The sequence below is a fragment of the Camelina sativa genome, chromosome 12, assembly GCF_030686135.1.
Source record: "Camelina sativa cultivar CO46 ecotype springtype chromosome 12, ASM3068613v1".
NCBI lineage: Eukaryota > Viridiplantae > Streptophyta > Magnoliopsida > Brassicales > Brassicaceae > Camelina > Camelina sativa.
The window spans coordinates 21,635,771-21,661,387 of NC_141891.1; the positions used below are offsets into that span (position 1 = coordinate 21,635,771).

Genomic DNA, 25,617 nt, shown 5'->3' on the forward strand with positions numbered 1-25,617 from the left:
TTTCTTAGTCTTTATTCCTGTAGTCATGCCATCTTAATGCATTGCTAGCTCTTTAGTCTCTCTTCATGTATTCATCTAATGTCAAAGAACATACTTGTAATATTAGAATCGATATATAGGCAAAGAACATCACTAAGTTACTTCAGAAACACTATCTGGTGATGTTTTCCACAATGGTCACAAGATAGAGTTGCTAGACGTTGGTGATTTGATGTCTTTTGAGGACTGTTGTAAATCAAAGGAAGCTCAACCTGATAATGTTGGAAAATGTCTTTTTTTTTTTTTTTCTTTTTTTTTTCTTGCGTATGATTACAACTATAGCTAATGCTGAACTTCCGTTGCCTTCTTGATCCATTCAAGAGAAGCAATCATTGTATGTGTTAAGATTGTTTTGGCGATTATTCAAGAAACCACCGGTCTCAGCAATCTTCAGATGGAAAAGGGGAAGACTATGGAAGCTATAAGACTCTCTGCTGCTAGTTGTCTATTAAGCTCTACTTGTTTTTTGTTTTTTTTTGGTTTTTAATTGAGTTTGGAACTTGATTATGAAGAAGACAGTACTCAACTACTTTTAAACTGGGCTTTATATTCTCTATTAACATTGAATGCAGTGTAAAATATATCTCTGGTTAACGGATTCTATCTTACTTCTTACATGAATCTTTACAGGGAAGTGATTCTTTGATAGAATGTGAAACCGGCGACTAATTAGAGGATCCTGATTCTAACAAACATTTCAGCTTGTGATTGGGTTTCTCCTTGGAGAACTCCCCATGTTTGCTCTTAGCAAACTGCAGTGGTAGCACGTGAGAGAAAACATATGTGAATATAGCTTACACAAGTTTTAAGTTATTAGTGTTAGCTTCCCCTACGTGGTGGAGCTTTGTTCCTCTATATTTGCAATTCGCACTCTCATACAAATTAATTTTTGTTTAGGAAGAATTGTATATGCATTTTATGTATTTATGTGCAAATTGTTCACGATAATAATAAACATGTATAAAAAGAAAGCTTTGCAATTCTTGTTTTAGTAAACTACTAACCAACCATCTTGAGCATTGATCACACACTAATCTTGCCAACACAAGTAAGCCTCTGTTTATTGTTTTAAAGAATCATCATCTTCATCTTCAATATCCCAAGATAAATCCTCTTCTTCATCTGTTGCTACACTGACCCGTCTTGGCCAACCAGACTTCTCCTCAGTCCCTTGACCAGACTCCAAACTCCTACCCTCATTGCTCCTGATATCTTCTTCCATCTTATCCCACCCAAGATCTTCAACCTCAGGTAACGAAGGCTGCGTCGAAATCACCGAGATATCACTATCCTTAGACGAAACCGCTCTGCTCCCCACCTTGTCCTCCTCCAAAACCACAGTCTCTGAATCTGGATTCAACAAAGTCTCACCACTAGTCTCATCATCATCATCATCATCAATATCCCAGCTCAAATCCTCCTCTTCTTCACCAGAAATAGCTCTATTCACAAGCTTAACCCTAGCTTCTTCAACAAGCTCAAGCTTATACACTCTATAAAAATACCTCCTCCAAAAAGTCTCAGCATCAACTTGAGCAGGAACAATCTCCTCATAGATCTCTTTAACACCTTTGTTCTCATTAAATAAAACAACAATCTCATTCTTCCTCTCCTCTAACTTAAACCCTAAACTCCAATTCTCGAAATCAACTAAATCTTCAGGCTCTCTAACGAACGTGCCTTGATCAGATTGTATCGCAAGCAACATCATCTCGAAACGACTATAGGGTTTCACAGGTAAGCTAAGGTTACGATCGGAGCCTTGTGGTGGTTTTGTCAGAGACTCCTTACCATGAGAGATGATCCTGGCCGTTGATTTCCACACGGAGGCGCCGATATCGTCGATGGCTTGACCAACGGATTCGAGCGACTCTGAAGCGACGGAGGCGCCGATCTCGAGGGAATCGGGTAATCTCGAAGCTACTTGTCGGATTATGGAGGTTTCTTTCTTCAACTCGGATCCGAATTCCTCGAAATCGCGGCGGTATGATCCGATTACAGATTCGGATTTTGTCGCTAGGGTTTTGATTAAATTGCCGAAGCTCCATGAAGACGACGAAGCTGTGGGTTCATCTGGTTGTTGTTGTTGTTCATGATCGTACTCGGAGAGAACTGATTTAAAGAGATCCATGAATCCCCCGATTGAGAGAAGAAGGAAGCTTAGGGTTTTGAAAAGGTTTAATTTTGAAATTTTTGTATGTAAATTAATGTCTATAAATAATGAAATCAATGTCGTTGTTACTGTTCTGATTAGAAGTCATAGAAACCGATGTCGGTGGCATGTGTTTTGTATGAAACAATATATATATTTATTTTCAACAATTAACTTTATTATTAGATTAATTAAAATAGAGTTACACAATGACATTCAGTGATTCATTTTATTATTTGATCTACATAAGCAGTACATACAAAACTCGGACTTGAAGGATAATCCTTATAAAAAAAAAACAAATTACAATTGATAATACAAATTTAACACAGATTTCGAAACTCGGACTTGAAGGATAATCTTTAAAAAAAAAACAAATTACAATTGATAATACAAATTTAAAGTTAACATAATCCAAGTATCTAAAAAAAGGAATTAAAACTACAAAATCTAATATATCAGATATTTTTCGACCAAAATAACCAAAATAATTGTAAATTTATGAAAAAATTTAGATTCATTTGATCAACATAATATATATATATATATATATATTTTTGTACAAAAGATTAGCTCATATAAGCCAGTGCGAAGGGAAATTGTTTACATACAAAACATTTTGCGGTACGCGCATAGCATACCAAAAGATCCGTTTTTGCATTTGCATTTCTGGGAATAAAAGATAAGAAAAAGGAAGAGAACTCCTTCTTGTCCATCTTTATATCATCAAAGTACGTCGAGAACGCCGGCCAGTCGTGTGGCGAAGACACCATCTTCACCAAATCAGCGCAGTCTGAGTAGAAAACCACATCACGGTAGTCATGTTCGATCATGCAACGCATCATCCAAATGAAAGCTTCCACTTCAGCGTGTAAGGGGGAAAGACTTCGTTGAAAATTAGTTGCTCCCCTGCTTGGCCTCGGGTCCTGAGACTGAGTACAAAACCACCTAGCTCCTGCGAAACGATCTTCTGACTTCCAAGAGCCATCAACGAAACAACGGTAACCTGAGAAGAACATGGGAAGGGAAACGTTTGGCCCCCGTAAACGAGAGTCCGCAACCGCTATATGAAAAGTTGAAACCACATCTTCACCCTCCTCCTGAGCCTGGATCCAGGATAAAGCCTCACCTTCAGCTATCCGAACAACCTCCTCTGACCGCTCCGTAATATTTTCAAAAACCTTTGCACTACACGCCTTCTATAAATACCACAAAATCCACGGGAAAGCTGACACATGGGATCCCAGGCTTTTGGGATCCAAGAAGTGATCCATATTAGCATAAACAGACTCCACCGGAAAACAATGTGATCCTAACGGTACCTGAGATAAAGCCCACACCTGACGCGCTGGTGGACAGAGGAACAGAACATGGTTTACTGTTTCCTCCTCTGCACCACATCGTGAACAGCCCAAATCACATGCGATACCACGCCGCCGCAAATTTCGTGAAACCAGAATACACCCAGACAATGTGATCTACATAATACTATACAAGCAAATTTCGAAACTCCGACTTAGAATGATTTTTTTTTTTTAAACAAATTACAATTAGTAATACAACTTTATAGTTCATATAATCCAAGTACCTAAAATTAAAAGGAATTAAAATGATAAAAATCTGATATATCAGTTAGTTTTTTACCAATAATTGTAATTTATGAAAAAAATTTAAATACATTTGTTAATATTTAACCATTTTAAAAATATTATATATATTTCAGAAACTAAAATAAAAATTTTAAATATCCTAATTATTCTCCTAGTCATTAGAGATAATCCCAACAATATCCCAAAATCTATACTAAATAAAAGTAGAAGGTATAAGCTCCGTAAGGCGTCCATATAGGATTTTAAACAACCTATCGAGATTTCACATGTCACTCATTAACATAATCTAAATTTCCAGAATTTTCTATATTAAGAATTATTTTAAACAACCTATCAGGATTTGACATGTCATTTATTTCTATATTAAATTTATGGAAATAAAAGAACTATGTACAACGTCCCACATTGGCTAGAAATTTTTTAGACAATGGTTCAGAATCAGTATAAATAAGATTAATATGCTTCCAAAAACGAATGAACAGGAAAGTTTGTTTTTTCAGACGTCCAAGTTTAAAAGATTTATTCGGTTTGATCCAGTTTTTTATTTGATCAAATTAAAACTTTAAAAAGTTTCAAAAAATATTATAATATTTTAAATTTTGGTTTAAATATTATATAATTAGAAACTTTTAAAAGTTCTTAGCTTTTAAAAAGATTTTAAATATTACAATTTTTAAATTTCAATAGTTTAAAATATTATAAATATTGAAACTTAATAAAAGGTTTAAATAATATATTTCAAAACCTTTTAAAAGTTTAAAATATTTTTAATATTGAAACTTTAAAGTTTTAGCTTTAAGAATGTTTCAAAATATTATAATTTATAAATTTTTAAAAATTTCTTAGCTTTTAAAAGGTTTTAAGAGAATTATTTTATAAATTTTAAAAGTTTAAAATATTATAAATATTGAAACTTTTAAAATGTTCAAATATTAAAAATATTTAAACTTCATAGAATGTTTTAAAATATTATAATTACTTAATCTCCATAGAAATTTTAAAATATTATATCTATACTAATAAAAAATTGAAGATATAAATTCCTAAAGGTGTCCATAGAGGATTTAAAACAACCAATAAGAATTATATATTTCACTAATAAAAATTTATAGAAATATAGTAGTAATCTATATTAATTAGATTTTAAAAAAATCTATAGAATAAAAGAAATATGTACAACGTCCCACATCAGCTAGAAAAGTTTAGACAAAGGCCGAGAACCATTATAAATAAAACTAATATGTTTTTAAGTATAAATTAGCAGGAAACTTAATTTATCAGGTTTCCAAATTTAAAAGTTTAATTTGATTTATTTTAGCAAATTAAAAATTTTAAAGGTTTAAATATTATAAATATTTAAACTTTATAGAATATTTAAAAATATTATAAATACCTCCATAAAAAGTTTAAATTATTTTAACTATTTATACTCTAAAAAATGTTATAAATATTTAAACTACATCTTAAAGTTTAAAATATTTAATCACTATTAAAAGTTTTAAAGTTTAAGAATTACTAAATATTATATATCAAATTTTTAAATAATTTTGAAAATATCTTATTTATCTCCGTTTGTACTTTATATCTCTTATGAGCTGTAAAACATGTTTTTGTGTATGACTTTACAGATGATTTGATATTCTTGCAGTAAAATTTTTATTTTTAAGTCTAAGAAAGAAGGATTGACGTCGCAAGACCTTGATTTGATGTTATTTGAGTTTAAAAAAAAAGGATCAACGAAAAGCACAAATATTGTTTTAACTATACTTTTTTGCAAGTAAGGATTTTGGTTTGAGAAGTTTCAATATGTGTGGATCTAAAACCGAATAAGAATATGGATGAAATTATCAATAATTGGGTGCATGTGTTGACTATGCTGGTCTTCATGAATTGCACAAATTTTATGAGAAAAGAAATGATTTTGTACTTGAGTTTTGATGGGTTAACATGTTGTGTGGTAGTCTAAAAAAAAAATTTTCAGTGGAAGAATTTGAAGAAGTTGACGAGGAAGAAGAAGAAGAAGAAGAAGAGTATAACAAAAAATCGGACGGTAAAAGTAACGATGACAATTATCATAAAAGTTGACAATGAAAATGACAAGAAAGAATATGAAGAATAAGAAAACATTGAATAAAAAACATGAAAACATAGGTGGTAGCGATCAATTAAATATGAAAATGATATAAATTCATGATTAAAAAATTGTTTCATTTTTTCTGGTGGTCAAAGAAATGGTTTAGGATATGTGAGGTCACCAGTTTGATCTGCCTCACCTGGACGTCGAGTTAAATTCATGATTTTTTATCAGATTTGATTTTATAACACAACTGATTTTTATCTTTTTTTAAATTACGTATCTGAAAATTATTTTTTTCCTTAATACTAATTTAAATTTTTATAAGATATTATTTTATCAAAGGTCATCAATGTTGGTACCGTAATCCGTCACCTCAAGTTATGGGCTTGGGCCTAGGCCCAATGGACAATATGCGCTAAAGCTATGCCCAGGTCGGCCTATCGTTTCCTGATCCAAGGAAGTGAAGTAAAGTAAAACGGAAGAGTGAAGTCATCTCGGAGCTCATAGGAGCGGTCAAAGATTCCCTAGAATACATTGAATAGAGGGCGAGATTTACTGACTAAATTGATATGAAATTAATTGTAATTGAATAGTATAAAAGTAAGAGGTGGGGTGAATGTAAAGGGGATCGAAAAAACTTTTCATTTGGCAATAAGAACACATTCTCACTTCGCAACTAATATTTAGTCTTTCACTCAGTTCGGAACTAGAACGGTGTCAAGCACCCCCGCACATCACTCCGGGAATTGAAGTTCGACTTCAGTTCTCACATTTGGCGCTAGAAGGAGGGGGATTTTTCACCTGTACTCTCACTAGTTCCGACTCCACCTCCGGGTCCACACCATACAAACGTCGTTATGGCTACTGATTCTTCCAACTAGGTAACTCTAGAAGCAATCCAGAAACTTTAACAGGATTTGTCAGACAAATCCGACCGTCAGCAAGCAGCCTCCGCTGCTCTCTCCGAGCGCTTTGACAATCTGGAAGGACAGGTTTCTACCCGCTTGGAGACAGTCACCAGTTCGGTTGCCGATCTTTTTGCCTCTCACCGCGTGTACGCCGATCAAGTTGATCTCCTGTCTTCAGAGCAAAACCCGCGACGACGTGCTTTGGATTTTGCCGGCGTCATTCCACCTTTCACCTCACAGCCGGCAACAACAACTGCGACTCCGAGGAATACTTTCCCACCTCAGATAAATACTCAGGCAGCACCACCGCTGGTCGGGGATAGCCACACTCCGGTTCAGCTCGATATCGCTGGATCTTCTGACGTTCCAGTTCGTTTCCCCCCCGTGGGAGGAAACATCCTTACTCCGGGCTATGCCTCCAACCCGGAGCTCCATCGTATGCAGAGCGAGATCCGGGATATGCGATCTATGATGCACAGTGCGACCACCTCGGCACCATATATTTTCTGGGTGACTGAAGAGTCAAAGCAAACTCCTTTCTCTGATCAGATAGCCCGAGTTCGCGTTAAAGATACCAGAAAAATAAAGTTCACGAGCTACGAGGGAAAAGGAGTTTCTTGCTGACAGCTAGTCGCGTGGACCTCAAGCCTCACGAAGCGGACGCTGGATACTGTAAGTTGTTCGCATAAACATTTTGTGGACCTGCTCTGCTCTGGTCCGCATCTTTGGCGGCTGGCTCCATTAATAACTTCACAGAGCTGTCAACTTCTTTCATCAAGCAATATTCTAGTTTGATTGAAACAGCAGTAATGGACGCTCAACTTTGGAACCTAAGCCAAGTCGCTAGGGAGTCACTCCGGTCATACATCACTAAGTTCAAGGAAATTCAAGTTCAAATTCTGGGGCTTTCGGATTCAACTGCCTTGGCTGCACTGAAAAATGGTCTCTGGATGGAGTCCCGTTTTTGCGAAGAGCTAACTGTGAACCAGTTCGCTACTATCCAGGACGCACTGCATTGAGCTTCGAACTGGATAATTGCGGAAGAAGAAAAGGCAACCACAATTCAAAAGCATAAATTTGTTTCCAAGCCCCGATTCAAAGCATCTGTTAAAAAGACTCCACCTTCAACACCGAAGTCCGGACCTGCTACGTTTGCCGTGAACCAATCTCCACAGAAAGGCTCCCCAAAGAGTTCACCGTCCAAACTGCCATTTTCACCACGCTCCAAGAGCGGAGTGCTCCCAAGTAACAAATGGGTTCGGGACGAGAACGCATACTGCGAGCTTCACAAAACAAATGCACATTCGACCCGGGATTGCAAAAAACTGATGTACCTCCTCGCAGAAAAGTTTGTATCTGGCAAAATGCCAAGCGTGACTATTGATGAGCATGATCAGAAAACAGTCTCCAAAGTCAATGAGGATGTTCCACCGTTGAAGAAACAAAAGCAAACTGACGGGGATACATCTCTGAAGAAAAGAATAGATGTCATAATGGGAAGCTCACGCCTCTTCCGTAACCCCATTACAGCAATAAAGGATCATCAGCAGAAGCTCACGAGCCTGCAGCCTAAGCGAATCAGAATCACTACGAAGTATTTGCCTGAAGTTACCTTCTCGGAGAAAGAACCGAGGAACTGAGTACTCCGCATGATGATGCACTTGTCATATCGCTGGATATTGCAAATCACGAAGTGTGCCGGATCTTAATAGATATTGGGAGTTCGGTGGATTTAATATTCTTAGAAACGCTTACTAGAATGGGCATCGGAAAAGAGCACATTGGAAGAACACCTTCTCCTCTGGTCTCGTTTACGAGTGAGACATCAATGTCATTAGGGATAATAACACTGCAAGTCTCCACTCAAGGAGTAGTCAAGATGGTGGAGTTCACCGTCTTTGATCGACCTGCAGCCTACAATGCGATAATGGGAACCCCTTGGCTTTCAGATGAAGGTTGTGGCTTCAACATACCATCAGTGCGTCAAGTTCCCAACCCCGCAAGGAGTTCGAGAAATTTTAGGAAGTCAAAGGACGGCGAGAAGTTGCTATCTCGCGAGTCACAAGCTTTTGGTTCAATAGCAACCACAGCTCGAGGTCACGAAGAATCCAGTATTGAACCAGCTCAAAGGTGACCTTACTGAGTCTATTTTTATTAATGATAAGTTTCCAGACCAGGAAATCAAGATCGGAGCCGGGTTAGGAAGCGAGCTCCGAACCAAGTTGATCTCCTTCTTGAAGGAAAACATGTCCACCTTTGCGTGGTCCGTTGACGAAATACCCAGGATCAGTTTGGAGGTAATCTCACATGAATTGAATGTGGACCCGACATTCAGGCTGATAAAGCAGAAGCGAAGGAAACTTGGCCCTGAGCGAGCTGAAATCGTCAAAAGAAGTAGATCGCTTACTGAATGCAGGTTAGATCCGCGAAGTAAAATATCCTGAGTGGCTTGCGAACACGGTGGTTGTAAAAAAGAAAAATGGAAAATCACGAGTTTTCGGTGACTTTACCGATCTGAATAAGGCGTGCCCTAAGGACAGTTTCCACTTCAGCACATCGATAGGCTAGTCGAGTCCACTTCGGGGCACGAACTGATGTCCTTCATGGATGCTCTCTCTGGTTACAACAAAATTCTCATGAACCCGGAAGACCAGGAAAAGACCGCATTCATTACGGACCGCGGGACTTACTGTTACAAAGTGATGCCGTTTGGATTGAAAAACGCTAGAGCCACCTATCATCGTCTAGTGAATCGGATGTTCGAGCAACAACTCGGAAAGACCATGGAGGTCTATATTGACGACATGCTGGTGAAGTCCATGGAAGCTAGCTCACACCTTACTGATTTGAAAGTTTGTTTCGACATTCTGAACCAGTTCGGAATGAAGTTTTAACCCCACAAAGTGCACTTTTGCAGTCTCATCAGGAGAGTTTTTAGGTTACATCGTCACAGAGCGGGGAATCGAAGCAAACCCGAGGCAAATCAATGCCTTCTTATCCATGAGTTCCCCAAGAACATTACGAGAAGTGCAGCATCATAATGGACGGTCGCAGCTCTCAATCATTTCATCTCCCGATTAACGGACAAGTGCCTCCCATTCTTCCAACTATTAAAAAAGGGAGGGAAAAACTTCGTGTGGGATGCAAAGTACGGGGAAGCATTTGCTCAGCTGAAAGCATACCTATCTCAACCTCCGGTCTTGGCTAAGCCCGAATTAGGTGAACCAGTTTTTCTCTATGTAGCTGTCTCTGACAGCGCAGTGAGTGGAGTGTTGGTTTGCGAAGAAATGGGGGAACAGAGGCCAATTTTCTATGTCAGTAAGCCATTTACAGGGGCATAATCCAGGTATCCTATAATGGAGAAGTTGGCCCTAGCAATAGTTACTTCGGCAAGGAAACTACGGCCTTACTTTCAGTCTCACTCGATCGTAATCCTAACGACACAACCACTTCGGACGGTACTACACAGTCCGAGCCAGTCTGGAAGATTAGCTATGTGGTCAGTTGAGCTTAGTGAATATGACATCGAATTCCCAACTCAAACTTGCGCTAAGGATGCGCAAGTGCTGGCAGATTTCCATATAGAACTCCCACTCGCCAGTTCGGTTGAAGATAATATCAAGGTCCCATGGACGTTGCACATGGATGGCGCTTCTTCTAGGACAGGTGCAGGGATTGGGGTTCGCCTCACCTCCCCTACAGGTGAAGTGATCGAGCAGTCGTTTCGTTTGGCATTCAGTGCATCAAACAACGAAGCTGAATATAAGTCTTTTCTCGTTGACCTACCTCTCGCAGTAGGAATTGGTGTACGAAAGCTCCAGGCTTTTTGTGATTCACAGTTGGTCACCAACCAGTTTCTGGGAGAGTACGAGACAAAGGATGGGCGCATGGAAGCTTACTTAGCGGCAGCTCGGGAGTTAGCGACTAAGTTTGACGATTTCGAAATCAATAAGATCCCACGAAGTGAAAACTCTGCTGCAGATGCTTTAGCAGCGCTAGCATCGACTTCGGACCCTGCAACTACAAAAATTATCCCAGTAGAGGTCATCGAATTTCCAAGCATACGTTTAGAGAGTTCGCATGTGGTAACTTGGGCAATGAAGAAAAAATTAGCTGCCAAAGAAGTGGTTCGCAAGGCGATTTCAGACCCCCACCACAGGTGGACTCAGCTCCCATCACGCCTACTCCAGACATTATTCACCCACCTATGGTCGAACAAGACACAATCCAAACTCCAAAACCATCTAGCCCACCAACCATCGACCGAGTTGTTCTCTCGCACACACCTTCGAGCAATACGGACACCAACAATTGGGGGGGGGGGGGGCAGGAGACTGGCGGAACCCAATCTGGGCCTACCAGGAAAACGAGGAACTCCCAGCTGTCAAGTGGGCAGCTAGGAAACTCAAAATCGTCAGTGCACGGTATAGCATCTATAGCAGAGTACTCCTACGCCGAAGTGTAGCTGGTCCCTATCTAACGTGTGTCGCTGGCGAGGAGCCCGCGGCATTAATGCAAGCTGTTCATGATGGTCCCTATGGAAATCACTCCGGAGGGCGAACTCTGGCCTTCAAAATCAAGAGACAAGGGTATTTCTGGCCTACTATGGTCGCCGACTGCAAGGAATATTCCCAAACATGCGAGAAGTGTCAAAAGCATGCTCCATCAATCCATCAGCCTACCGAACTCCTGTCTTCTGTTTCTGCACCTTATCCATTCATGAGGTGGTCTATGGATATCATTGGCCCTTTACATCGGGGACTGGGAGGAGTTCAGTACGTACTAGTCCTTACTGATTATTTCTCCAAATGGGTGGAAGCAGTGGCCTATGCGAAAGTAAGAAGTGAGGAAGTACAGCAGTTCGTGTTGAAGAGCATAATCTACCGGTACGGCGTTCCCCATGAAATCGTCACAGACCATGGCCCGCAGTTCATCTCCTCGCAGTTTGAAGGCTTATGTGCGAAATGGAAAATACGACTCAGCAAGTCAACTCCTCGTTACCCACAAGGTAATGGGCAAGCCGAAGCAATGAACAAAGTCATATTAGCTAACTTAAAGAAATGGCTCAACTCTCGCAAAGGGCACTGGCCGGACGAACTGCAAAGCGTACTTTGGGCAATCCGAACAACACCCCGCCGGGACACTAACGAAACACTTTTTTTCTTGGTATACAGAGTCGATGCTGTAGTCCCAGCTGACATAGAAGTACCCGGAGTCCGTTCCACGCTAAATCCACTTCAGGCCGTGGAGATGAGGAATTTCTACAAGATACCCTCGATATCATAAATGAGCGTTGGGATCGAGCTTCAGTTCGGATGCAGAATTACCAGAATGCCGTTGCCCGCTATTATAACTCCAAGATCCGAAGCAGGCATATGGCAGTTGGCGATCTAGTCCTTTGGAAGGTCCATGAAAACACCAAAGAGAACAATGCAGGAAAATTGGGAATCAGTTGGGAAGGTCCATACAAGATCACCTGCGAAGTCCGGAATGGCGTTTATCGATTGGAAGATTCAAACGGGAAACCCGTGCCGAGGTCCTGGAATTCTCTACATCTTAAACGTTTTTACATTTAGTTCGATTTAAACATTGTATCAAACTACGATTGCCTTGATCCCAAAAGGGTACGTAGGCAGCCCACTTCGGGTCCAGCTATCCGCATTTAATAAAACTAAAAGTTTTCTATAAACTTTTTGTGTTACTTCGCACTGATACTAAAAACCGAAGTCTTACTTCGTAAAAATTTGAATACCAAAGTCTTACTTCGTGACATTTGTTTAAACCGAAGTTTTACTTCGTAATTTTAAAACTGAAGTTTCACTTTGTTAAAATTTAAATACTGAAGTATTACTTCGTGACATTTGTCAAAAAAAAAAAAAAAAAAAACCGAAGTCTCAGTTCGTAACATAAAACTGGAGTCTTACTTCGTAACTTAAGAGCAAAGTCTCACTTCGCGCGTTAAAAAATCAAAAACCTACTTCGTGTGTTTGTTTTTAAACCAAAGTTTTACTTCATATCTTAAAACCAAACTCTAACTTCGTATCTTTAAACCGAAGTCTCACTTCGTGTCGATGAGCCAAAGTCTCATTTTGTAACCTCAAGCTGAAGTTTCACTTCATGTATTTGAGCCGAAGTCTCACTTCGTAAATCTAAACCAGACCTCGTACAAAAATTGTGATCCGTGTTGATTTCGCAAACCCAGCTCGGAAATTGCCGAACTTTAAACCGAAGTCTTACTTCGTATCAACTTTTACACAACTTAATTTTCTATCAGCTCTAAGTCAGTTTTACGACTCTTCATTGGAAATTGTTTCGCTAAGTTCATTCGGTGAATTACTTCACTTCGTAAACCCTAGCGAGCAGTTATTTTAATTTTGCGACTATCAAAAGTTATTCTTTCTAAGCGAATGCGGAACATGCAATATATGGCAAAACAGATCAACTAATAAAACAGATAATATTATGGGAGGGTCACTAAGACCAAAAACTTCTGAACTGAGTCAAATACAAGACAACGAAAAGGGGGGCTACGTGGGCCCAAAACAACCCCAACAAAAGAAGGAATTCGTGAATTAGAGGGGGGATCAGGGCCCGAACTTTGATCCACAGCGCTCGCGGTCAACTCCTCGGGAATGTCAGGAAAAAGCTCGGACAGCGACACCTCGGGTGCATCAGCCTTGGGAGTATTAGCTCTGATCACCTCTAGTTCCTGGTTCGACATCTGCCCGATGTTAGTCCCAGATTCATCGATTACGATGCTCAGTGGGGGCTCGCTGCATAGAAATTCAGGGGGTTGAGTCTGCCAAGAGGCTGGAGAAGGCTTTGCGACATCGCTGTCGGCCTTTTCTTCGTCATCGCCAATAGATTCAAGCTCAACTTCGAGGTCAGCAATCTCTCCCTTCGAGATTTCCTCGATCAGCATCCGGTTTGCCTTAATCTCAGCAGCCTTGGCCAAAGCTGGGGTTAGACGCTCCCTCTCCTCGAAGCGCGCTCTCACATCCTCTATCAAAGGGCGAAGAGCTCGTCTCATCGATTGGCGCTCTTCTCTACGAACTTTTTCCATCTCGCTGCTGTTACTGGCCTCCAAGAGTTGGTTGCAAAGTTCGACCTCATGGAGCCTGTTCTTGGCAGCTTTCTCGCTCTCCGAGGCCTCGTAATAAAGGTCACCCGCTTTCTTCAACTTCCCCCTCAGATCCTCGTTGGCAATTCCGAGGTCGAGTACTTGAAGCTCGGCTTTCTTCATCCGGGATCAAATCTGCTCGGCCTTCTCCACAGTTTTTGCGTTTATTGCCTCTAGTCGGGTGAACTTCGCCACCTGGGTCTCTAGCTCGAACACTTTGTCACTTCAGAGACTGAAGGCGAGACAAACAGCTGCTCTTCATAAGACGCTACCGAGTTGTCGAACTCGATCATCATCTGCGGAATACACATTTATATAAAACCTGAGTGAGTGGGCTACCAACCTCTACGACTTTGTCTGCGAACCGGAAGAAGTTCCCACGGTAGGTCTCGGACATATCAGCAAAATCCGGGACACGAACTCCAGGTCGGGTATATCTTCTCATCAAGTCTGCTGGAGGAGCAGGAGGAGCTGTATAAAATAGATGAGTTATACAACTTTTAAGTCAGAAATGTAAACCCATTACCACGGAGATCCAACTTAGCACGAGGTGAGGGGCGTTGTTCTTTCGAGGGGAGCCTAACAGAGGAACCTCCTGATTCCTTGGCGCTCTGGGATCCCTGGACTTCTTTTCAGAGATGGAGGCTCCATCCCTCGACTTCTTCTCAGAGAGGGGGGCCACATCCCTCGGGCAGGATTTACCGCGCTCGTCCCCCTGAGGAACTGGTTTAAGCTCGGGTTTTCTCGCGTGAAGAAGAAGAAGATTTAGGTTCTTTCCTCTTCTTTGTCTGCTCAGCCCTCTGGGAGCTCCCATCGGCACGACCGCTATCGGGTACTAGAGGAGAAGCCTCTACCTCCCGGGGTTCCTCATTAGAATCTGTGATGACAATCACGGAGGGTTCGGAAGGATCTGGGTGGAGACCTGGGGCCCCGCTCACATCAGGGGCGGTGGAATCAGCATTCCTAGCAGAAATGCGAGCTTTCCCTTCGGCAAAAGCAGCAGCCATCTGTCTCTTCGCTTCCTTCTCTGCGTTCTCAAGCTCCCTCTTGAAGTTTTTCTCCTCTCTATAGCCCATGGAGGAAGTGTCGAAAACTCGAGGAGGAGAAGAACGAACAAGGGTGCGCCTTCTGAGTCTGGCTCCTGACTCTCTAATTCTCTCACACGAGAAAGAGTCCCAGGCGATCTGGCCTTGGCTGAAGAATCGGGAAAAGAACTCCGCGAATGTACCGGATAGCTGGCCTTGCTCGAAATGAACTGAAACAAAAGGAAGTATTGGTAAGAAGCAATAATATTAGATTAGCTAACACTAAGCGAAGTACGCTACGTTACCAATTTTCGAAGCCCACTTCGAAACGTGCAAGCTTGCTAGATGTCCGAAGGTGAGCTCATTGACAGGGAAAAAAAATATGACTTTCTCCATTTCTCATCCTTCTCTGGGAGGTCGTCAAAAACTTTGAGCCCGGAGAGCGGACTCACGTAGAGGGTACCCTCTGTCTTGACGGTATAGACATGGAGGATGTCGGCCAAGGATAACGAGTAATTAAACTCTTTTGCCAGAGTTTGAAGGCATAGAACTGTCCGAACAATGTTCGGACACATCTGAGGAAGGATGAAGCCCAGTTTGAACATCATCCGCACGATGAGTTCGGGAAGCAGGAAGGATAGTCCGCACGCAGAGAAAAAAGTCTCGAACGCACAACAATAACCGGGAGAGGGACTTTCTGGTGACTCGTGCACTTCGGGAAACCGGATTTTGATCTCCGAGGGGATTCCGCATGACCCTCTAATCTCTGCTTCATCGTTCTGGGAAAGAACAGACGGCTTATGAGGACCGAAAGCACCAGGGATGAGCGGTTTAACGACCTTACTCGGGGTAGATTTCAGAGGAGTCATGGTTTTCGAGTAAGAATATAAATGATCTGAAAGGATTGACGAATTTTCCGGCGACAAGCAGAGAACAGACAAAAAAGGGCGAAAAAGACTTGAAAAGCAAAAACTGAAAAATAAAGAGCAGGGAGAGAATACCTTTATAAGCTCGGTTAGAGGAAAGCAATGATTGCCTGGGAAGACGAGAAGTCCCGTTTCTTCTCTCTCTCTCTCTCTTTATAGCGTGTTGCTCAGTATAGTGGGTCCTGATGCTTGTTCGGGAAGGCAAACCCCATCATTGACACGATCAATCGTGGGATACGGGATATCTTTAGTTTCCCAAAACGTTTAGCGAAAGATAAAAAGTCTCCCGAACTCATCAGCTCGGGAGACTTGGGGGGCAACTGTTGGTACCGTAATCCGTCACCTTAAGTTATGGGCTTGGGCCTAGGCCCAATGGACAATATAAGCTAAAGCTACGCCCAGGTCGGCCCATCGTTTCCTGATCCAAGAAAGTGAAGTAAAGTAAAACGGAAGAGTGAAGTCATCTCGGATCTCGGAGGAGCGGTCAAAGATTCCCTTGAATACATTGAATAGAGGTCGAGATTTACGGACTAAATTGATATGGAATTAATTGTAATTGAATAGTATAAAAGTAAGAGGGGGAGAATGTAAAGGGGATCGAAAAACTTTTCATTTGGCAATAAGAACACATTCTCACTTTGCAACTAATATTTAGTCTTTCACTCAGTTCGGAACTAGAACGGTGTCAAGCACCCCCGCACAGAAATCACTCCGGGAATTGAAGTTTGACTTCAGTTCTCACAATCAATCATATATAATTTTCATCAAAATATATCAAATAAACCCACGCGTAGTGTGGATTCAAAACCTAGTCTATACTAAATAAAAGTAGGAGCTATAAACTCCTTAAAGCGTCCACATAGGATTTTAAACAATTTATCAAAATTTGACATGTCACTCGTTAACATATTTTAAATTTCCAGAATTTTCTATATTAAGAATTATATTAAACAATCTATCATGATTTGACATATCATTCATTAATATTTTCTAAATTTCTAGAATTTTCTATATTAAGAATTTTTAGAAAAAGAAAAATTTTAAATTTATGGAAATAAAAAAAAACTATTTACAACGTTTCACATCGACTAAAATTTTTTTAGACAATGGTTCAGTTACAATTAAAAACCGAATATATCTTTAATTTATAACAAAAATAACCAAAATACTTAAACTAACCAAAAAAAAATGGAAAAATTTTAAATATATTTATTAAAATGAGAGGTTTTTTGGTTTAATTTATTTCGCCGGATTTTGTCCTAGACGGTTGATACATACACTGGAATTCTAATAACTTTGGTGATGCTTGAGCTTATGTCTCCCTCACTTTTGGAGAACAAAAATAACAAATTTCATAACCCAGATATAGCATCTATATATACATTTTTGGAGACATTTAGCAAATAAATCATAGAGTTGCTATTTATTTACAAGGAATACCATTACCATTAATTTTTATATTGAAATTTAAAACTAATATTTTGGGTTAAACAAAATTCCCTAAAATATCTCCTTAATCAATCAATGACTAATTACAATATCTAATTAAATTAATTACAATATCTTCAATTAATTATTTACTATCCTTATAACCAAACACAATTAAAAGATTTTGTTTGAAATATAAAATAATATTTTTTAATTAAAATTACGATTTTCTTATCATGTTTGTTTGATTTATTTAGTTTACTTGCTTTAATTCATCATAAAATACGTAAATTATTGTAACTATATTTTTTTTTGCATTTTTTGTTATTGGATTTTGAAAAACATGCATGTCTTACTTAAGCAAGGAAGAAAAATTGTGTTTGGGTATGTAGCCGGATGAGTTTGTGTATTAATAAAAATTGAAAATTATATCATTAATTTTTAGTAAACCGTCAGTTCATTATTTTGTTAACACCATCAACTTAGAATATTAGGTATATCTAATTGAGTTTATTAAATTATTATTAAAATAAACAAGCAGTACTATGTTATATCATGAGTTATATTCTGAATTTAACAATTTAAACTAGTAAACCTAAATTTTTAAACCGATAAACCTAAATAATTTATTAACATTTTTGAAGTATATTTTTGTTTATGCCCTTTAAGTTTTACTTATTTAATTTTCTTTTACAACATTAACCCCTAAAACAATTCCATAAATAACATTGCAGAAAAACTCAAATACTAAACTTTCTTAAATTGACCAACATTTGTTACATTTATTGCCATAAAATCTTAACAACATCTATACATTCATATTTTTCCAAAAACAACTCTACCCATTAAAGTTTTAACCCATTAAATCTCCAAAACTATTTTTATGGATGCTAGAATCTCTCAAATTTAAATGATATACAACAGATTTTTCATAACAAAAGTTTACAATCTCCATAATTATATTAACATTAATAAATTTCCTAAACCGAAAATCCAATTATAAAATGTCACATTAAATATGTTGAACCCCCCCCCCCCTCCTTCTCATATAATTTGGTTTATTTTTTATTTTTTGAGGAAGTACCAAAAAAATTAAAATTCTATTAATTATCATAAACTATATATATTGACATGAAAAAATTATAAACTATAAAAATATGCTAATTTGGTAAAACAATTAACATAATTAAACTTGATAAAAAAACTTATTTTGATTTTTTTTTTTACGCAAAAACTTCTTTTGATTTTAGTGAGACGGGTTGGCATTAATCCCATATCGGGAGTTAAGTGGAACTGTTTTTTTTTTTAAAATACTTTTAGATGTGTACCAAAAGATAAATGTATTATTATACTATACTTATACCACACCGGTTAAAACCTTGAAAACACTACAAAAATCATATACTTTGAATACTTATATCAAATACCTGTAAAATTTTATATTTTTAAAATTAATAAAACAATAATAAAATAACAAATAAATACAATATAAATTTTAAATTTTGAAATTAAAAATATTTTTCCGCGGTGTACCACAGGTTAAATTCTAGTAGAAACATAATCTTTGTAGCATCACCATAAGAAAAACTCTATTCAATTTTTTTATCATACACCTTAATTCTGGTTAAGCAACCGGTCTTTGGTTCAGCGAAAATTTTAGATGACGAATTTTTCAGCGATTGGACTGAAAAAGCAATGACTGAATTTTGAAAATTATAGTAGTAAAAGTAGCCTTAATTAAATTTTTAAAAAATCAGAAACAAAGCTAACCCTAAAGCCCCTAATTTGGATTCCTCTTATCGTTTTGTTTTTACACGAAGACGATACTCTCTTACTGGGGCTCGATAGTGTATCTCTCTCTTACTTTCTCTTCTCTCATCAACGTCGCCGTTGAAATCGTCTCGCTTGTTCCTGATTGATTCAGCTTCCTCTGTTCATCAAGCTCCTTACTTTTAGCTCTCACTTGAGATCTTTCATCGGTTAAACATCGGCGGCGGTGATTGATTTGATTTCTCCTAAGCTTTCTGCTAAAGTGTCGAGTCTTTTAGTTGCAACCAGGTTTGTACCCATCAGACTGTGAGATTGATTGATAATTAACGACAGTTGGGTAGTTGTCTTGTCTTTTAATTTTTGTTTCTGGTTTTTTTTTTTGTTTTTTTTTTTTGTGAACTGTTTAGGGAACAGTACAATCTTCTCTAGCTACAGAGTTTTGAATCCATTGCAGCAGAACCTATTAATTACTCACAAGGTACGTTTGTTACTTAGATCATTTGGGGTGTTTGTTTAGAGTTGGCAAATTTTTTTTATCTTTTTGTACATTGTGTAGATTCACTCATGTCTCGATTTGTGTTTGTTTGCTGGTTTGGTTTGGTCTCGAATTGTTGATTTGGTAGTGTGTTGATTCCATTATGGGACTAGAGAATCATGTTTGAGCAGTTATTTATTGTGTCATCATAACTGTGTAGTAGTATTGTGTCACGACCAAGTTAATCTGGATTACGTTTTGTTACTTGGATCATTTACTTAGCAAGCAGCTTTCTTTCAGTCATTGATGAAAGTCTCTTTGAAAATGTTTAATGGTCGCTTCCAAACCCGCTCGGTTGTTCACAAACCCTTGGCTCCGATCCAGATTCCAATGGACGCTCCTACCGAACAACAACAACCGGCTCAGCTCAGCTCCGGAAACGACCGTGAAGCTTTCCGACAAACCTTGTGGAACACTCTCCTGCGGCGTTCTTTCTACCTCCCTTCTTTCAAGATTTACGGTGGTGTCTCTGGTTTTTACGATTATGGTCCTCCTGGCTTCGCTCTTAAGAACAATATCCTCAAATTTTGGCGTGAAGTAAGTAAGCATCATTCATTCATTTTTTTCCACTTACAATAGATTTTGTTTATTTTTACATTGAATTTTGATTTTTCTTTATGTTTGTTTTTTTTTTTTACAGCACTTCGTCTATGAGGAGCATATGCTGGAAATTGAATGCCCCAGTGTCACACCAGAGGCTGTTCTCAAGGCTTCAGGGCATGTTGATAAGTTCACTGATCTTATGGTTAAGGATGACAAAACTGGAACCTGTTTCCGCGCTGACCACTTGCTCAGGGATTATTGCAACGACAAGCTCGAGAAAGATCATCTTACCATCTCTGCTGAGCAAGCTTCTGAACTGAAGAATGTTCTTGCTCTCTTGGAAGATCTTTCATGTCAAGAGCTTGGTTTGAAGATTAAAGAGTATGGGATCACTGCTCCCCACACTAAGAATCCTCTTTCTGATCCTTACCCATTCAACCTCATGTTTCAAACATCCATTGGCCCATCTGGTCAGAGTCCTGGGTGAGTATTTTGTCTTGTCCTGAGCTTAGTTTCGTTCCTGAGATTTTTATTCCTCATCAAGTTTGTTTTTCTTACGTGTTTCAGTTACATGCGTCCTGAAACGGCACAAGGCATTTTTGTCAACTTCAGAGACTTGTATTACTACAATGGAAAGAAACTTCCCTTTGCCGCGGCTCAAGTCGGTCAAGCCTTCAGGAACGAGATATCTCCACGTCAAGGGCCTCTTAGAGTTCGTGAATTCACTCTGGCAGAAATTGAGCACTTTGTCGACCCTGAGAATAAGTCACATCCTAAATTCTCTAATGTAGCAGAATTGGAATTCCTTATGTTTCCAAGAGAGGCCCAACTCTCTGGCCAATCTGCTAAAAAAATCTGCCTTGGGGAAGCTGTTGCCAAGGTCAGTATTCATCTCTACTCATGTCACTCTTTTTTTAACTAAAAAATTGTTCAAACTGTAATATGTATTACGAACAGGGAACTATTAACAACGAAACTCTAGGATACTTCATTGGGAGAGTTTATCTTTTCCTTACCAAGATTGGCATAGACAAGAACCGGCTGCGTTTCCGCCAGCATCTAGCAAATGAAATGGCCCACTATGCAGCAGATTGCTGGGATGCTGAAATTGAGGCTTCATATGGGTGGATTGAATGTGTTGGGATTGCAGATAGGTCTGCATACGACTTACAGGCTCACTCTGTAAGAAACTTAACTTTCTTTTTATCTCTGCTTCTCATCATTTCGTTTGACAGCTACATAACTATTAATTCAAATCCCATATGCATTCCCATCTTAAGTTTACTAAAGTAGATCCTTCTGTTGTAAATATGGCAGGAAAAAAGTGGCGTTGCTCTTGTGGCGGAAGAGAAATTTGCAGAACCTAAAGAAGTAGAGGTATTCTAGTCGACATTTTCATCATCTCTGTCTTTACAACTTGTCCTTAATATGGTTCTCCTCCTTTTGTTTCAGCAACTTGTGATTACTCCTGTGAAGAAAGATTTGGGTATTGCATTCAAGGGGGATCATAAGAAAGTGGTTGAATCTTTGGAGGTAGACTGACACTGAAGTGTATTGTTTTACTGAATAGGTTTCTTTGTCCCATGGTAATGGTTTATAATAAAGAACACGCTTGGTGTATTGTTTTGTTTAGGCGATGAATGAGCAAGAAGCTATGGCGATGAAGGCAACCCTGGAATCCAAAGGGGAAGTAGAGTTTTACGTGTGTACCCTCGGGAAAAACGTGACCATCAAGAAGAACATGGTGTCGATCTCAAAGGAGAGGACGAAAGTGCACCAGCGGGTATTCACACCGTCAGTGATTGAACCATCGTTTGGGATTGGTCGGATTATGTATTGTCTGAGCGAGCACTCTTTCAGCACAAGGCCAGGCAAAGCAGGGGATGAGCAGTTGGGCTTGTTGAGTTTTTCTCCTCTTGTTGCTCCCATGAAGTGCATGGTTTTCCCGCTTGTACAGAACCAACAATTCGAGGAAGGAGCCAAAGTCATTTCCGAGAGCCTTACTTCTATTCGCATCAGTCACAAGATTGACATGACTGGTACGTAACAAATTGAGAGTTGGAAGTCGTTAACATTTTGAAACGGAGCAAAACGAGTAAAGTTTTTTTTTTTTTTTTTGTGTGTATGTGAACAGGTACATCGATAGGGAAGAGATATGCGAGAAGCGATGAGCTTGGAGTGCCATTTGCAATAACTGTGGACTCGGATACATCGGTGACAATCAGAGAAAGAGACAGCAAAGATCAAGTCCGAGTCAGCTTGAAGGAGGCAGCTTCCGTCTTGAGCTCAGTCGCAGAGGGGAAGATGACGTGGCAAGACGTCTGGGCAAGCTTCCCGCACCACTCTTCTGAATGATTTGGTCAATTGTAATGCATATATCACATTTGTGGTTTCTACACGTCACTTTCGTAACGCACCATTGGGCGTTCTACTATATGAAGATACAGATCTTCTTTTCTTTTCTTTTTTTGGTACAATGAATAATATTTTGGATGAAATCATTAAGCAAAACAATTTCAAATCTTCAAATCTTCGTAGCCAACAATTTCTGCATTTCCAAAAAACAAAAAGAAAAAGTAAAGATTATTAAGTAAAGGCAAATTCTATATACACGAACTTATAAGAATCTATTGTGCTGAAGAAGACCATAGTCAACATGTCCAGATGCCTTGAGAACAACCTCTGGTGTCACACATGGACAATCAACTTGTAGCATGTTCTCCTCAAGAATGAAATGCTGCAAACAGAAGCAAAATCACTCCCGTGTAAGAAGTTATACACAATATCTACTCTATAAATTAATCATGTCAAATTTGACTCAAATAAATCCGTATAATTCCAAACCTAACTCAACTTCTACTCTACGAATCATGTCAAATTTGACTCAATTTTAACTCAAATCATGAATCACGTTTAGTAACAAACCTAACTCGATTTATTCAAGAATATAAATCTTGTCGAAGCTTGAATATAGAGAAATGTGAATGTTGTTCCTTTCTTGACATTGGATGTAATAGCACATCCAGGAGGACCACTGTAAATCTTAGACGAAGGGATATAAAACAATCCCCGCTCGAGAGTGTTGACTACAGCTTTACGAAAGTTAAGTGAACCGTTTTCGGAGCCACTGATTGTGGACTGAAGCTCCTCATCAATTGTGGATTATTTTGAGCAAACAAAGGGCCGAAAGAAAGATGTTAATGTGGTTGTAGAATTGAATGAAATAGTACATAATGCATAACCTGAATGTTAGTGATATATAATAATTAAGTTTGAAGAAGCAATTGCAGATATGAGTTAGAGATGACATATGTATATATAGTGATCCAGAAGAATTTCATTCATTCATCAAATAATAAACAAGAGGAGAAGTAACTACCAACTTTACAAACATGGATTTGACGCACACAGCTTTAAAAGAATCAGTGGCTCCTAGCTAGGTAACAGTGATGAAGCAAACCCCAATTCTATCCGACAAAGAGCCCAAGCACCTTCGTTGGTACAAACTTCCATTGGATCCACCGGAAGATAGTCCCCGGAAGACGGATGGAGCTCAGAAGAATCCGAAACAGTACCAATATCCCTCGGCTCGGCTTGGAGTTTTCTCTTGTTGATAAACTTAACTTTTTTTGCTTGATCCCAAGTAAGTGTGATTCAAGGTTTGATGAGATGGTTCCTCAACTCGTCACCCGACAAACCCTTGAGATTTGGGAAGTCGTTGAGATCGGAGGCGTGATTCTTCCTCTTGTGATCACTTAACCCATTGAACTTTCCAATGATCTCTGGTATGGCTCGTGGGTTATCTTGAGGCTCAGGCCAGACATGGAGATCGTTGTCAGGGCCGTAACAGATGAAACCGACAGAGTTGCCGCAAAGAAAGAACAGAGAGCTCTGTTGCTTTCTTTTTAAAACTAGGAAATATGTGTTTGAAAAAGTTCTTCTTCGCCCTCTTCAAATCATCATCATCATCACCACCGCAGGACTTATCACGAGGAGCGATGTTGAAAGATAGAGAAGACGAACGTAACTCTGATTGATTTTGCAGGTCGGAAGGTATTACACGAGAGTTATCAGTGGCCGGAAAATAATCGCCGCAAGACAACCCTAACGTGAAAGGAGAAGAATCCGAAACACTAGATCCCAAACTGGAAACAGTTTCGTGAGAGCCACGGAAAACGTAACCCGACTCTCCAAACCCTAATCGATCATCCGAAGAAGCCGCCACCTTGCGGTTTGAGATGATGGTGGCGGCGTTGTCTGAAACCCTAAGATGATCATTAGGCTTCTTCGAGTTTCCTCTTCTTTTCATTACAGTCATCTTTTTCTGCTTGATCCCAACTAAGTGGGAGTTAAGCTTAGCGAGATGTCTAAGCAATTCTTCATTCGACAAACCCTTGAGATACGGCAAGTCGAATAGATCGGAGGCGTGACTCATCCTCATGTGATCGCTCTAACGCATTGAACTTCCCAACGATCTCCGGTAAGGCTTGTGGGTTATCTTGAGGCTCAGGCCAAACATGGAGATCGCTGTCGGGACCATAACAGATGAAGCCAATATAAGAGAATACTGATTGTATTGCCTTAAGGAATGATTTACAGGACATATATATAGTCTATACATTAGGGTTTTAACTTAATAATAATTACAAGAAGATATATACTCTTCCTTATACACCCCCTCAAGATGGAGGTAGTTCTCTGTGTTAAACATACTTTTAACATGAACCCCAAGATCTTAAACATCTATATTAATCACATAATAGAATCATAAAGAGGGTTAAAGTAATACCTCCACTCATTGTAGAAATGATGCTTCCTTGAATGGTTTCTTCTTCTTCAATGGCTTGAAGGCTTGAAAAAAAACTCTTAGATGATCTTTAGGTGGAAGATAAGGTTTCTCTCCCCTTTCCTATAAACTCTTTTCTTTATATGTTGTTTTGTTCTTGTGATGATTTGTGATGGAGCAAACCATCTATTTATAGGTGGGAAGAGGTCCTTACTCCTCATTAGGGTTTTGTCTCATGATTTAATCTCAACCATCCATCATAGTAGAGATGAAGACAATGGTGACAAGTGTGATAACAAGTGTCTAGTATTGCTTCAAACACAACATGCAACTTCACACTTGTCCTCTTATAAGTTTTAGCATGACATGTAGCTTAATACTTGTCCTTATAAGCATAAGCTTTACATGTAGCTTAACACCTGTCCTTTTAGTTCCCAAATGATAAAAATATAACAAACCCAATTAAATAACCTACTAACTATAAGACCACATACATGGGTAAGAAATAATTATTTTCTTACATTCTCCCACTTGGTCGTTAGTATAATGGTTTTACTCGGGAATCATAAGGCCGGCATAATATGTTATATTTTTCATTTGGTCTTTCATAAGTGTCTTAGCTAATCTTGTAACCAATGAGAGTCATGGCGGTCACACATCATTTTGCAACATGATTCCTTCCATGTACTACTACATTG

General features: G+C 39.0%; 3 protein-coding genes and 1 pseudogene across 5 annotated transcripts; 2 read left to right on the plus strand and 2 right to left on the minus strand.

Annotated features, from left to right (window-relative positions):
• Positions 1-925: 925 nt before the first annotated feature.
• Positions 926-2,264, minus strand: LOC104732448 (uncharacterized). Its single transcript, XM_010451995.3, has one exon. It carries the CDS (start codon positions 2,168-2,170, stop codon positions 1,100-1,102), a length of 1,071 nt encoding a protein of 356 aa, XP_010450297.2. The 5' UTR covers positions 2,171-2,264; the 3' UTR covers positions 926-1,099.
• A 6,281-nt stretch (positions 2,265-8,545) lies between these two features.
• LOC147930866 (uncharacterized) lies at positions 8,546-10,127 on the plus strand. Its single transcript, XM_087477067.1, has 4 exons — positions 8,546-8,916; positions 9,122-9,202; positions 9,350-9,638; positions 9,906-10,127. The coding sequence occupies exons 1-4, from the start codon at positions 8,546-8,548 to the stop codon at positions 10,125-10,127; spliced, it is 963 nt and encodes a 320-aa protein (XP_087333193.1).
• Positions 10,128-18,892: 8,765 nt separating this feature from the next.
• Positions 18,893-22,662, plus strand: LOC104733746 (glycine--tRNA ligase, mitochondrial 1). 3 transcript variants are annotated; one of them, XM_087477883.1, is made up of 10 exons: positions 18,893-19,343; positions 19,463-19,533; positions 19,915-20,127; positions 20,231-20,616; positions 20,701-21,013; positions 21,091-21,315; positions 21,451-21,510; positions 21,586-21,666; positions 21,767-22,172; positions 22,268-22,662. In XM_087477883.1, the coding sequence occupies exons 3-10, from the start codon at positions 19,921-19,923 to the stop codon at positions 22,486-22,488; spliced, it is 1,899 nt and encodes a 632-aa protein (XP_087334009.1). In that variant the 5' UTR covers positions 18,893-19,343; positions 19,463-19,533; positions 19,915-19,920; the 3' UTR covers positions 22,489-22,662. The 3 variants fall into 3 exon arrangements, with proteins under 3 accessions (XP_087334009.1, XP_087334010.1, XP_087334008.1); XM_087477882.1 differs by having other exon boundaries at positions 19,041-19,343; positions 19,831-20,127; XM_087477884.1 differs by lacking the exon at positions 19,463-19,533 and having other exon boundaries at positions 19,003-19,343.
• An 811-nt stretch (positions 22,663-23,473) lies between these two features.
• Positions 23,474-25,063, minus strand: LOC109131663 (uncharacterized; annotated as a pseudogene).
• Positions 25,064-25,617: the final 554 nt, after the last annotated feature.

Excerpts from the sequence above, each read along its gene's own strand:
- LOC104732448 (XM_010451995.3), bottom strand. The coding sequence starts at position 2,170 with ATGGATCTCTTTAAATCAGTTCTCTCCGAGTACGATCATGAACAACAA.
- LOC147930866 (XM_087477067.1), top strand. The coding sequence starts at position 8,546 with ATGGGCATCGGAAAAGAGCACATTGGAAGAACACCTTCTCCTCTGGTC. Across the intron at positions 8,917-9,121 it reads AGTATTGAACCAGCTCAAAG|GCTGATAAAGCAGAAGCGAA; the intron begins GTGACCTTACTG and ends CCCGACATTCAG. Across the intron at positions 9,639-9,905 it reads CACACCTTACTGATTTGAAA|GGAGGGAAAAACTTCGTGTG; the intron begins GTTTGTTTCGAC and ends CTATTAAAAAAG.
- LOC104733746 (XM_087477882.1), top strand. The coding sequence starts at position 19,837 with ATGAAAGTCTCTTTGAAAATGTTTAATGGTCGCTTCCAAACCCGCTCG. Across the intron at positions 21,667-21,766 it reads AAGTGGTTGAATCTTTGGAG|GCGATGAATGAGCAAGAAGC; the intron begins GTAGACTGACAC and ends TGTTTTGTTTAG. Across the intron at positions 22,173-22,267 it reads TCACAAGATTGACATGACTG|GTACATCGATAGGGAAGAGA; the intron begins GTACGTAACAAA and ends GTATGTGAACAG.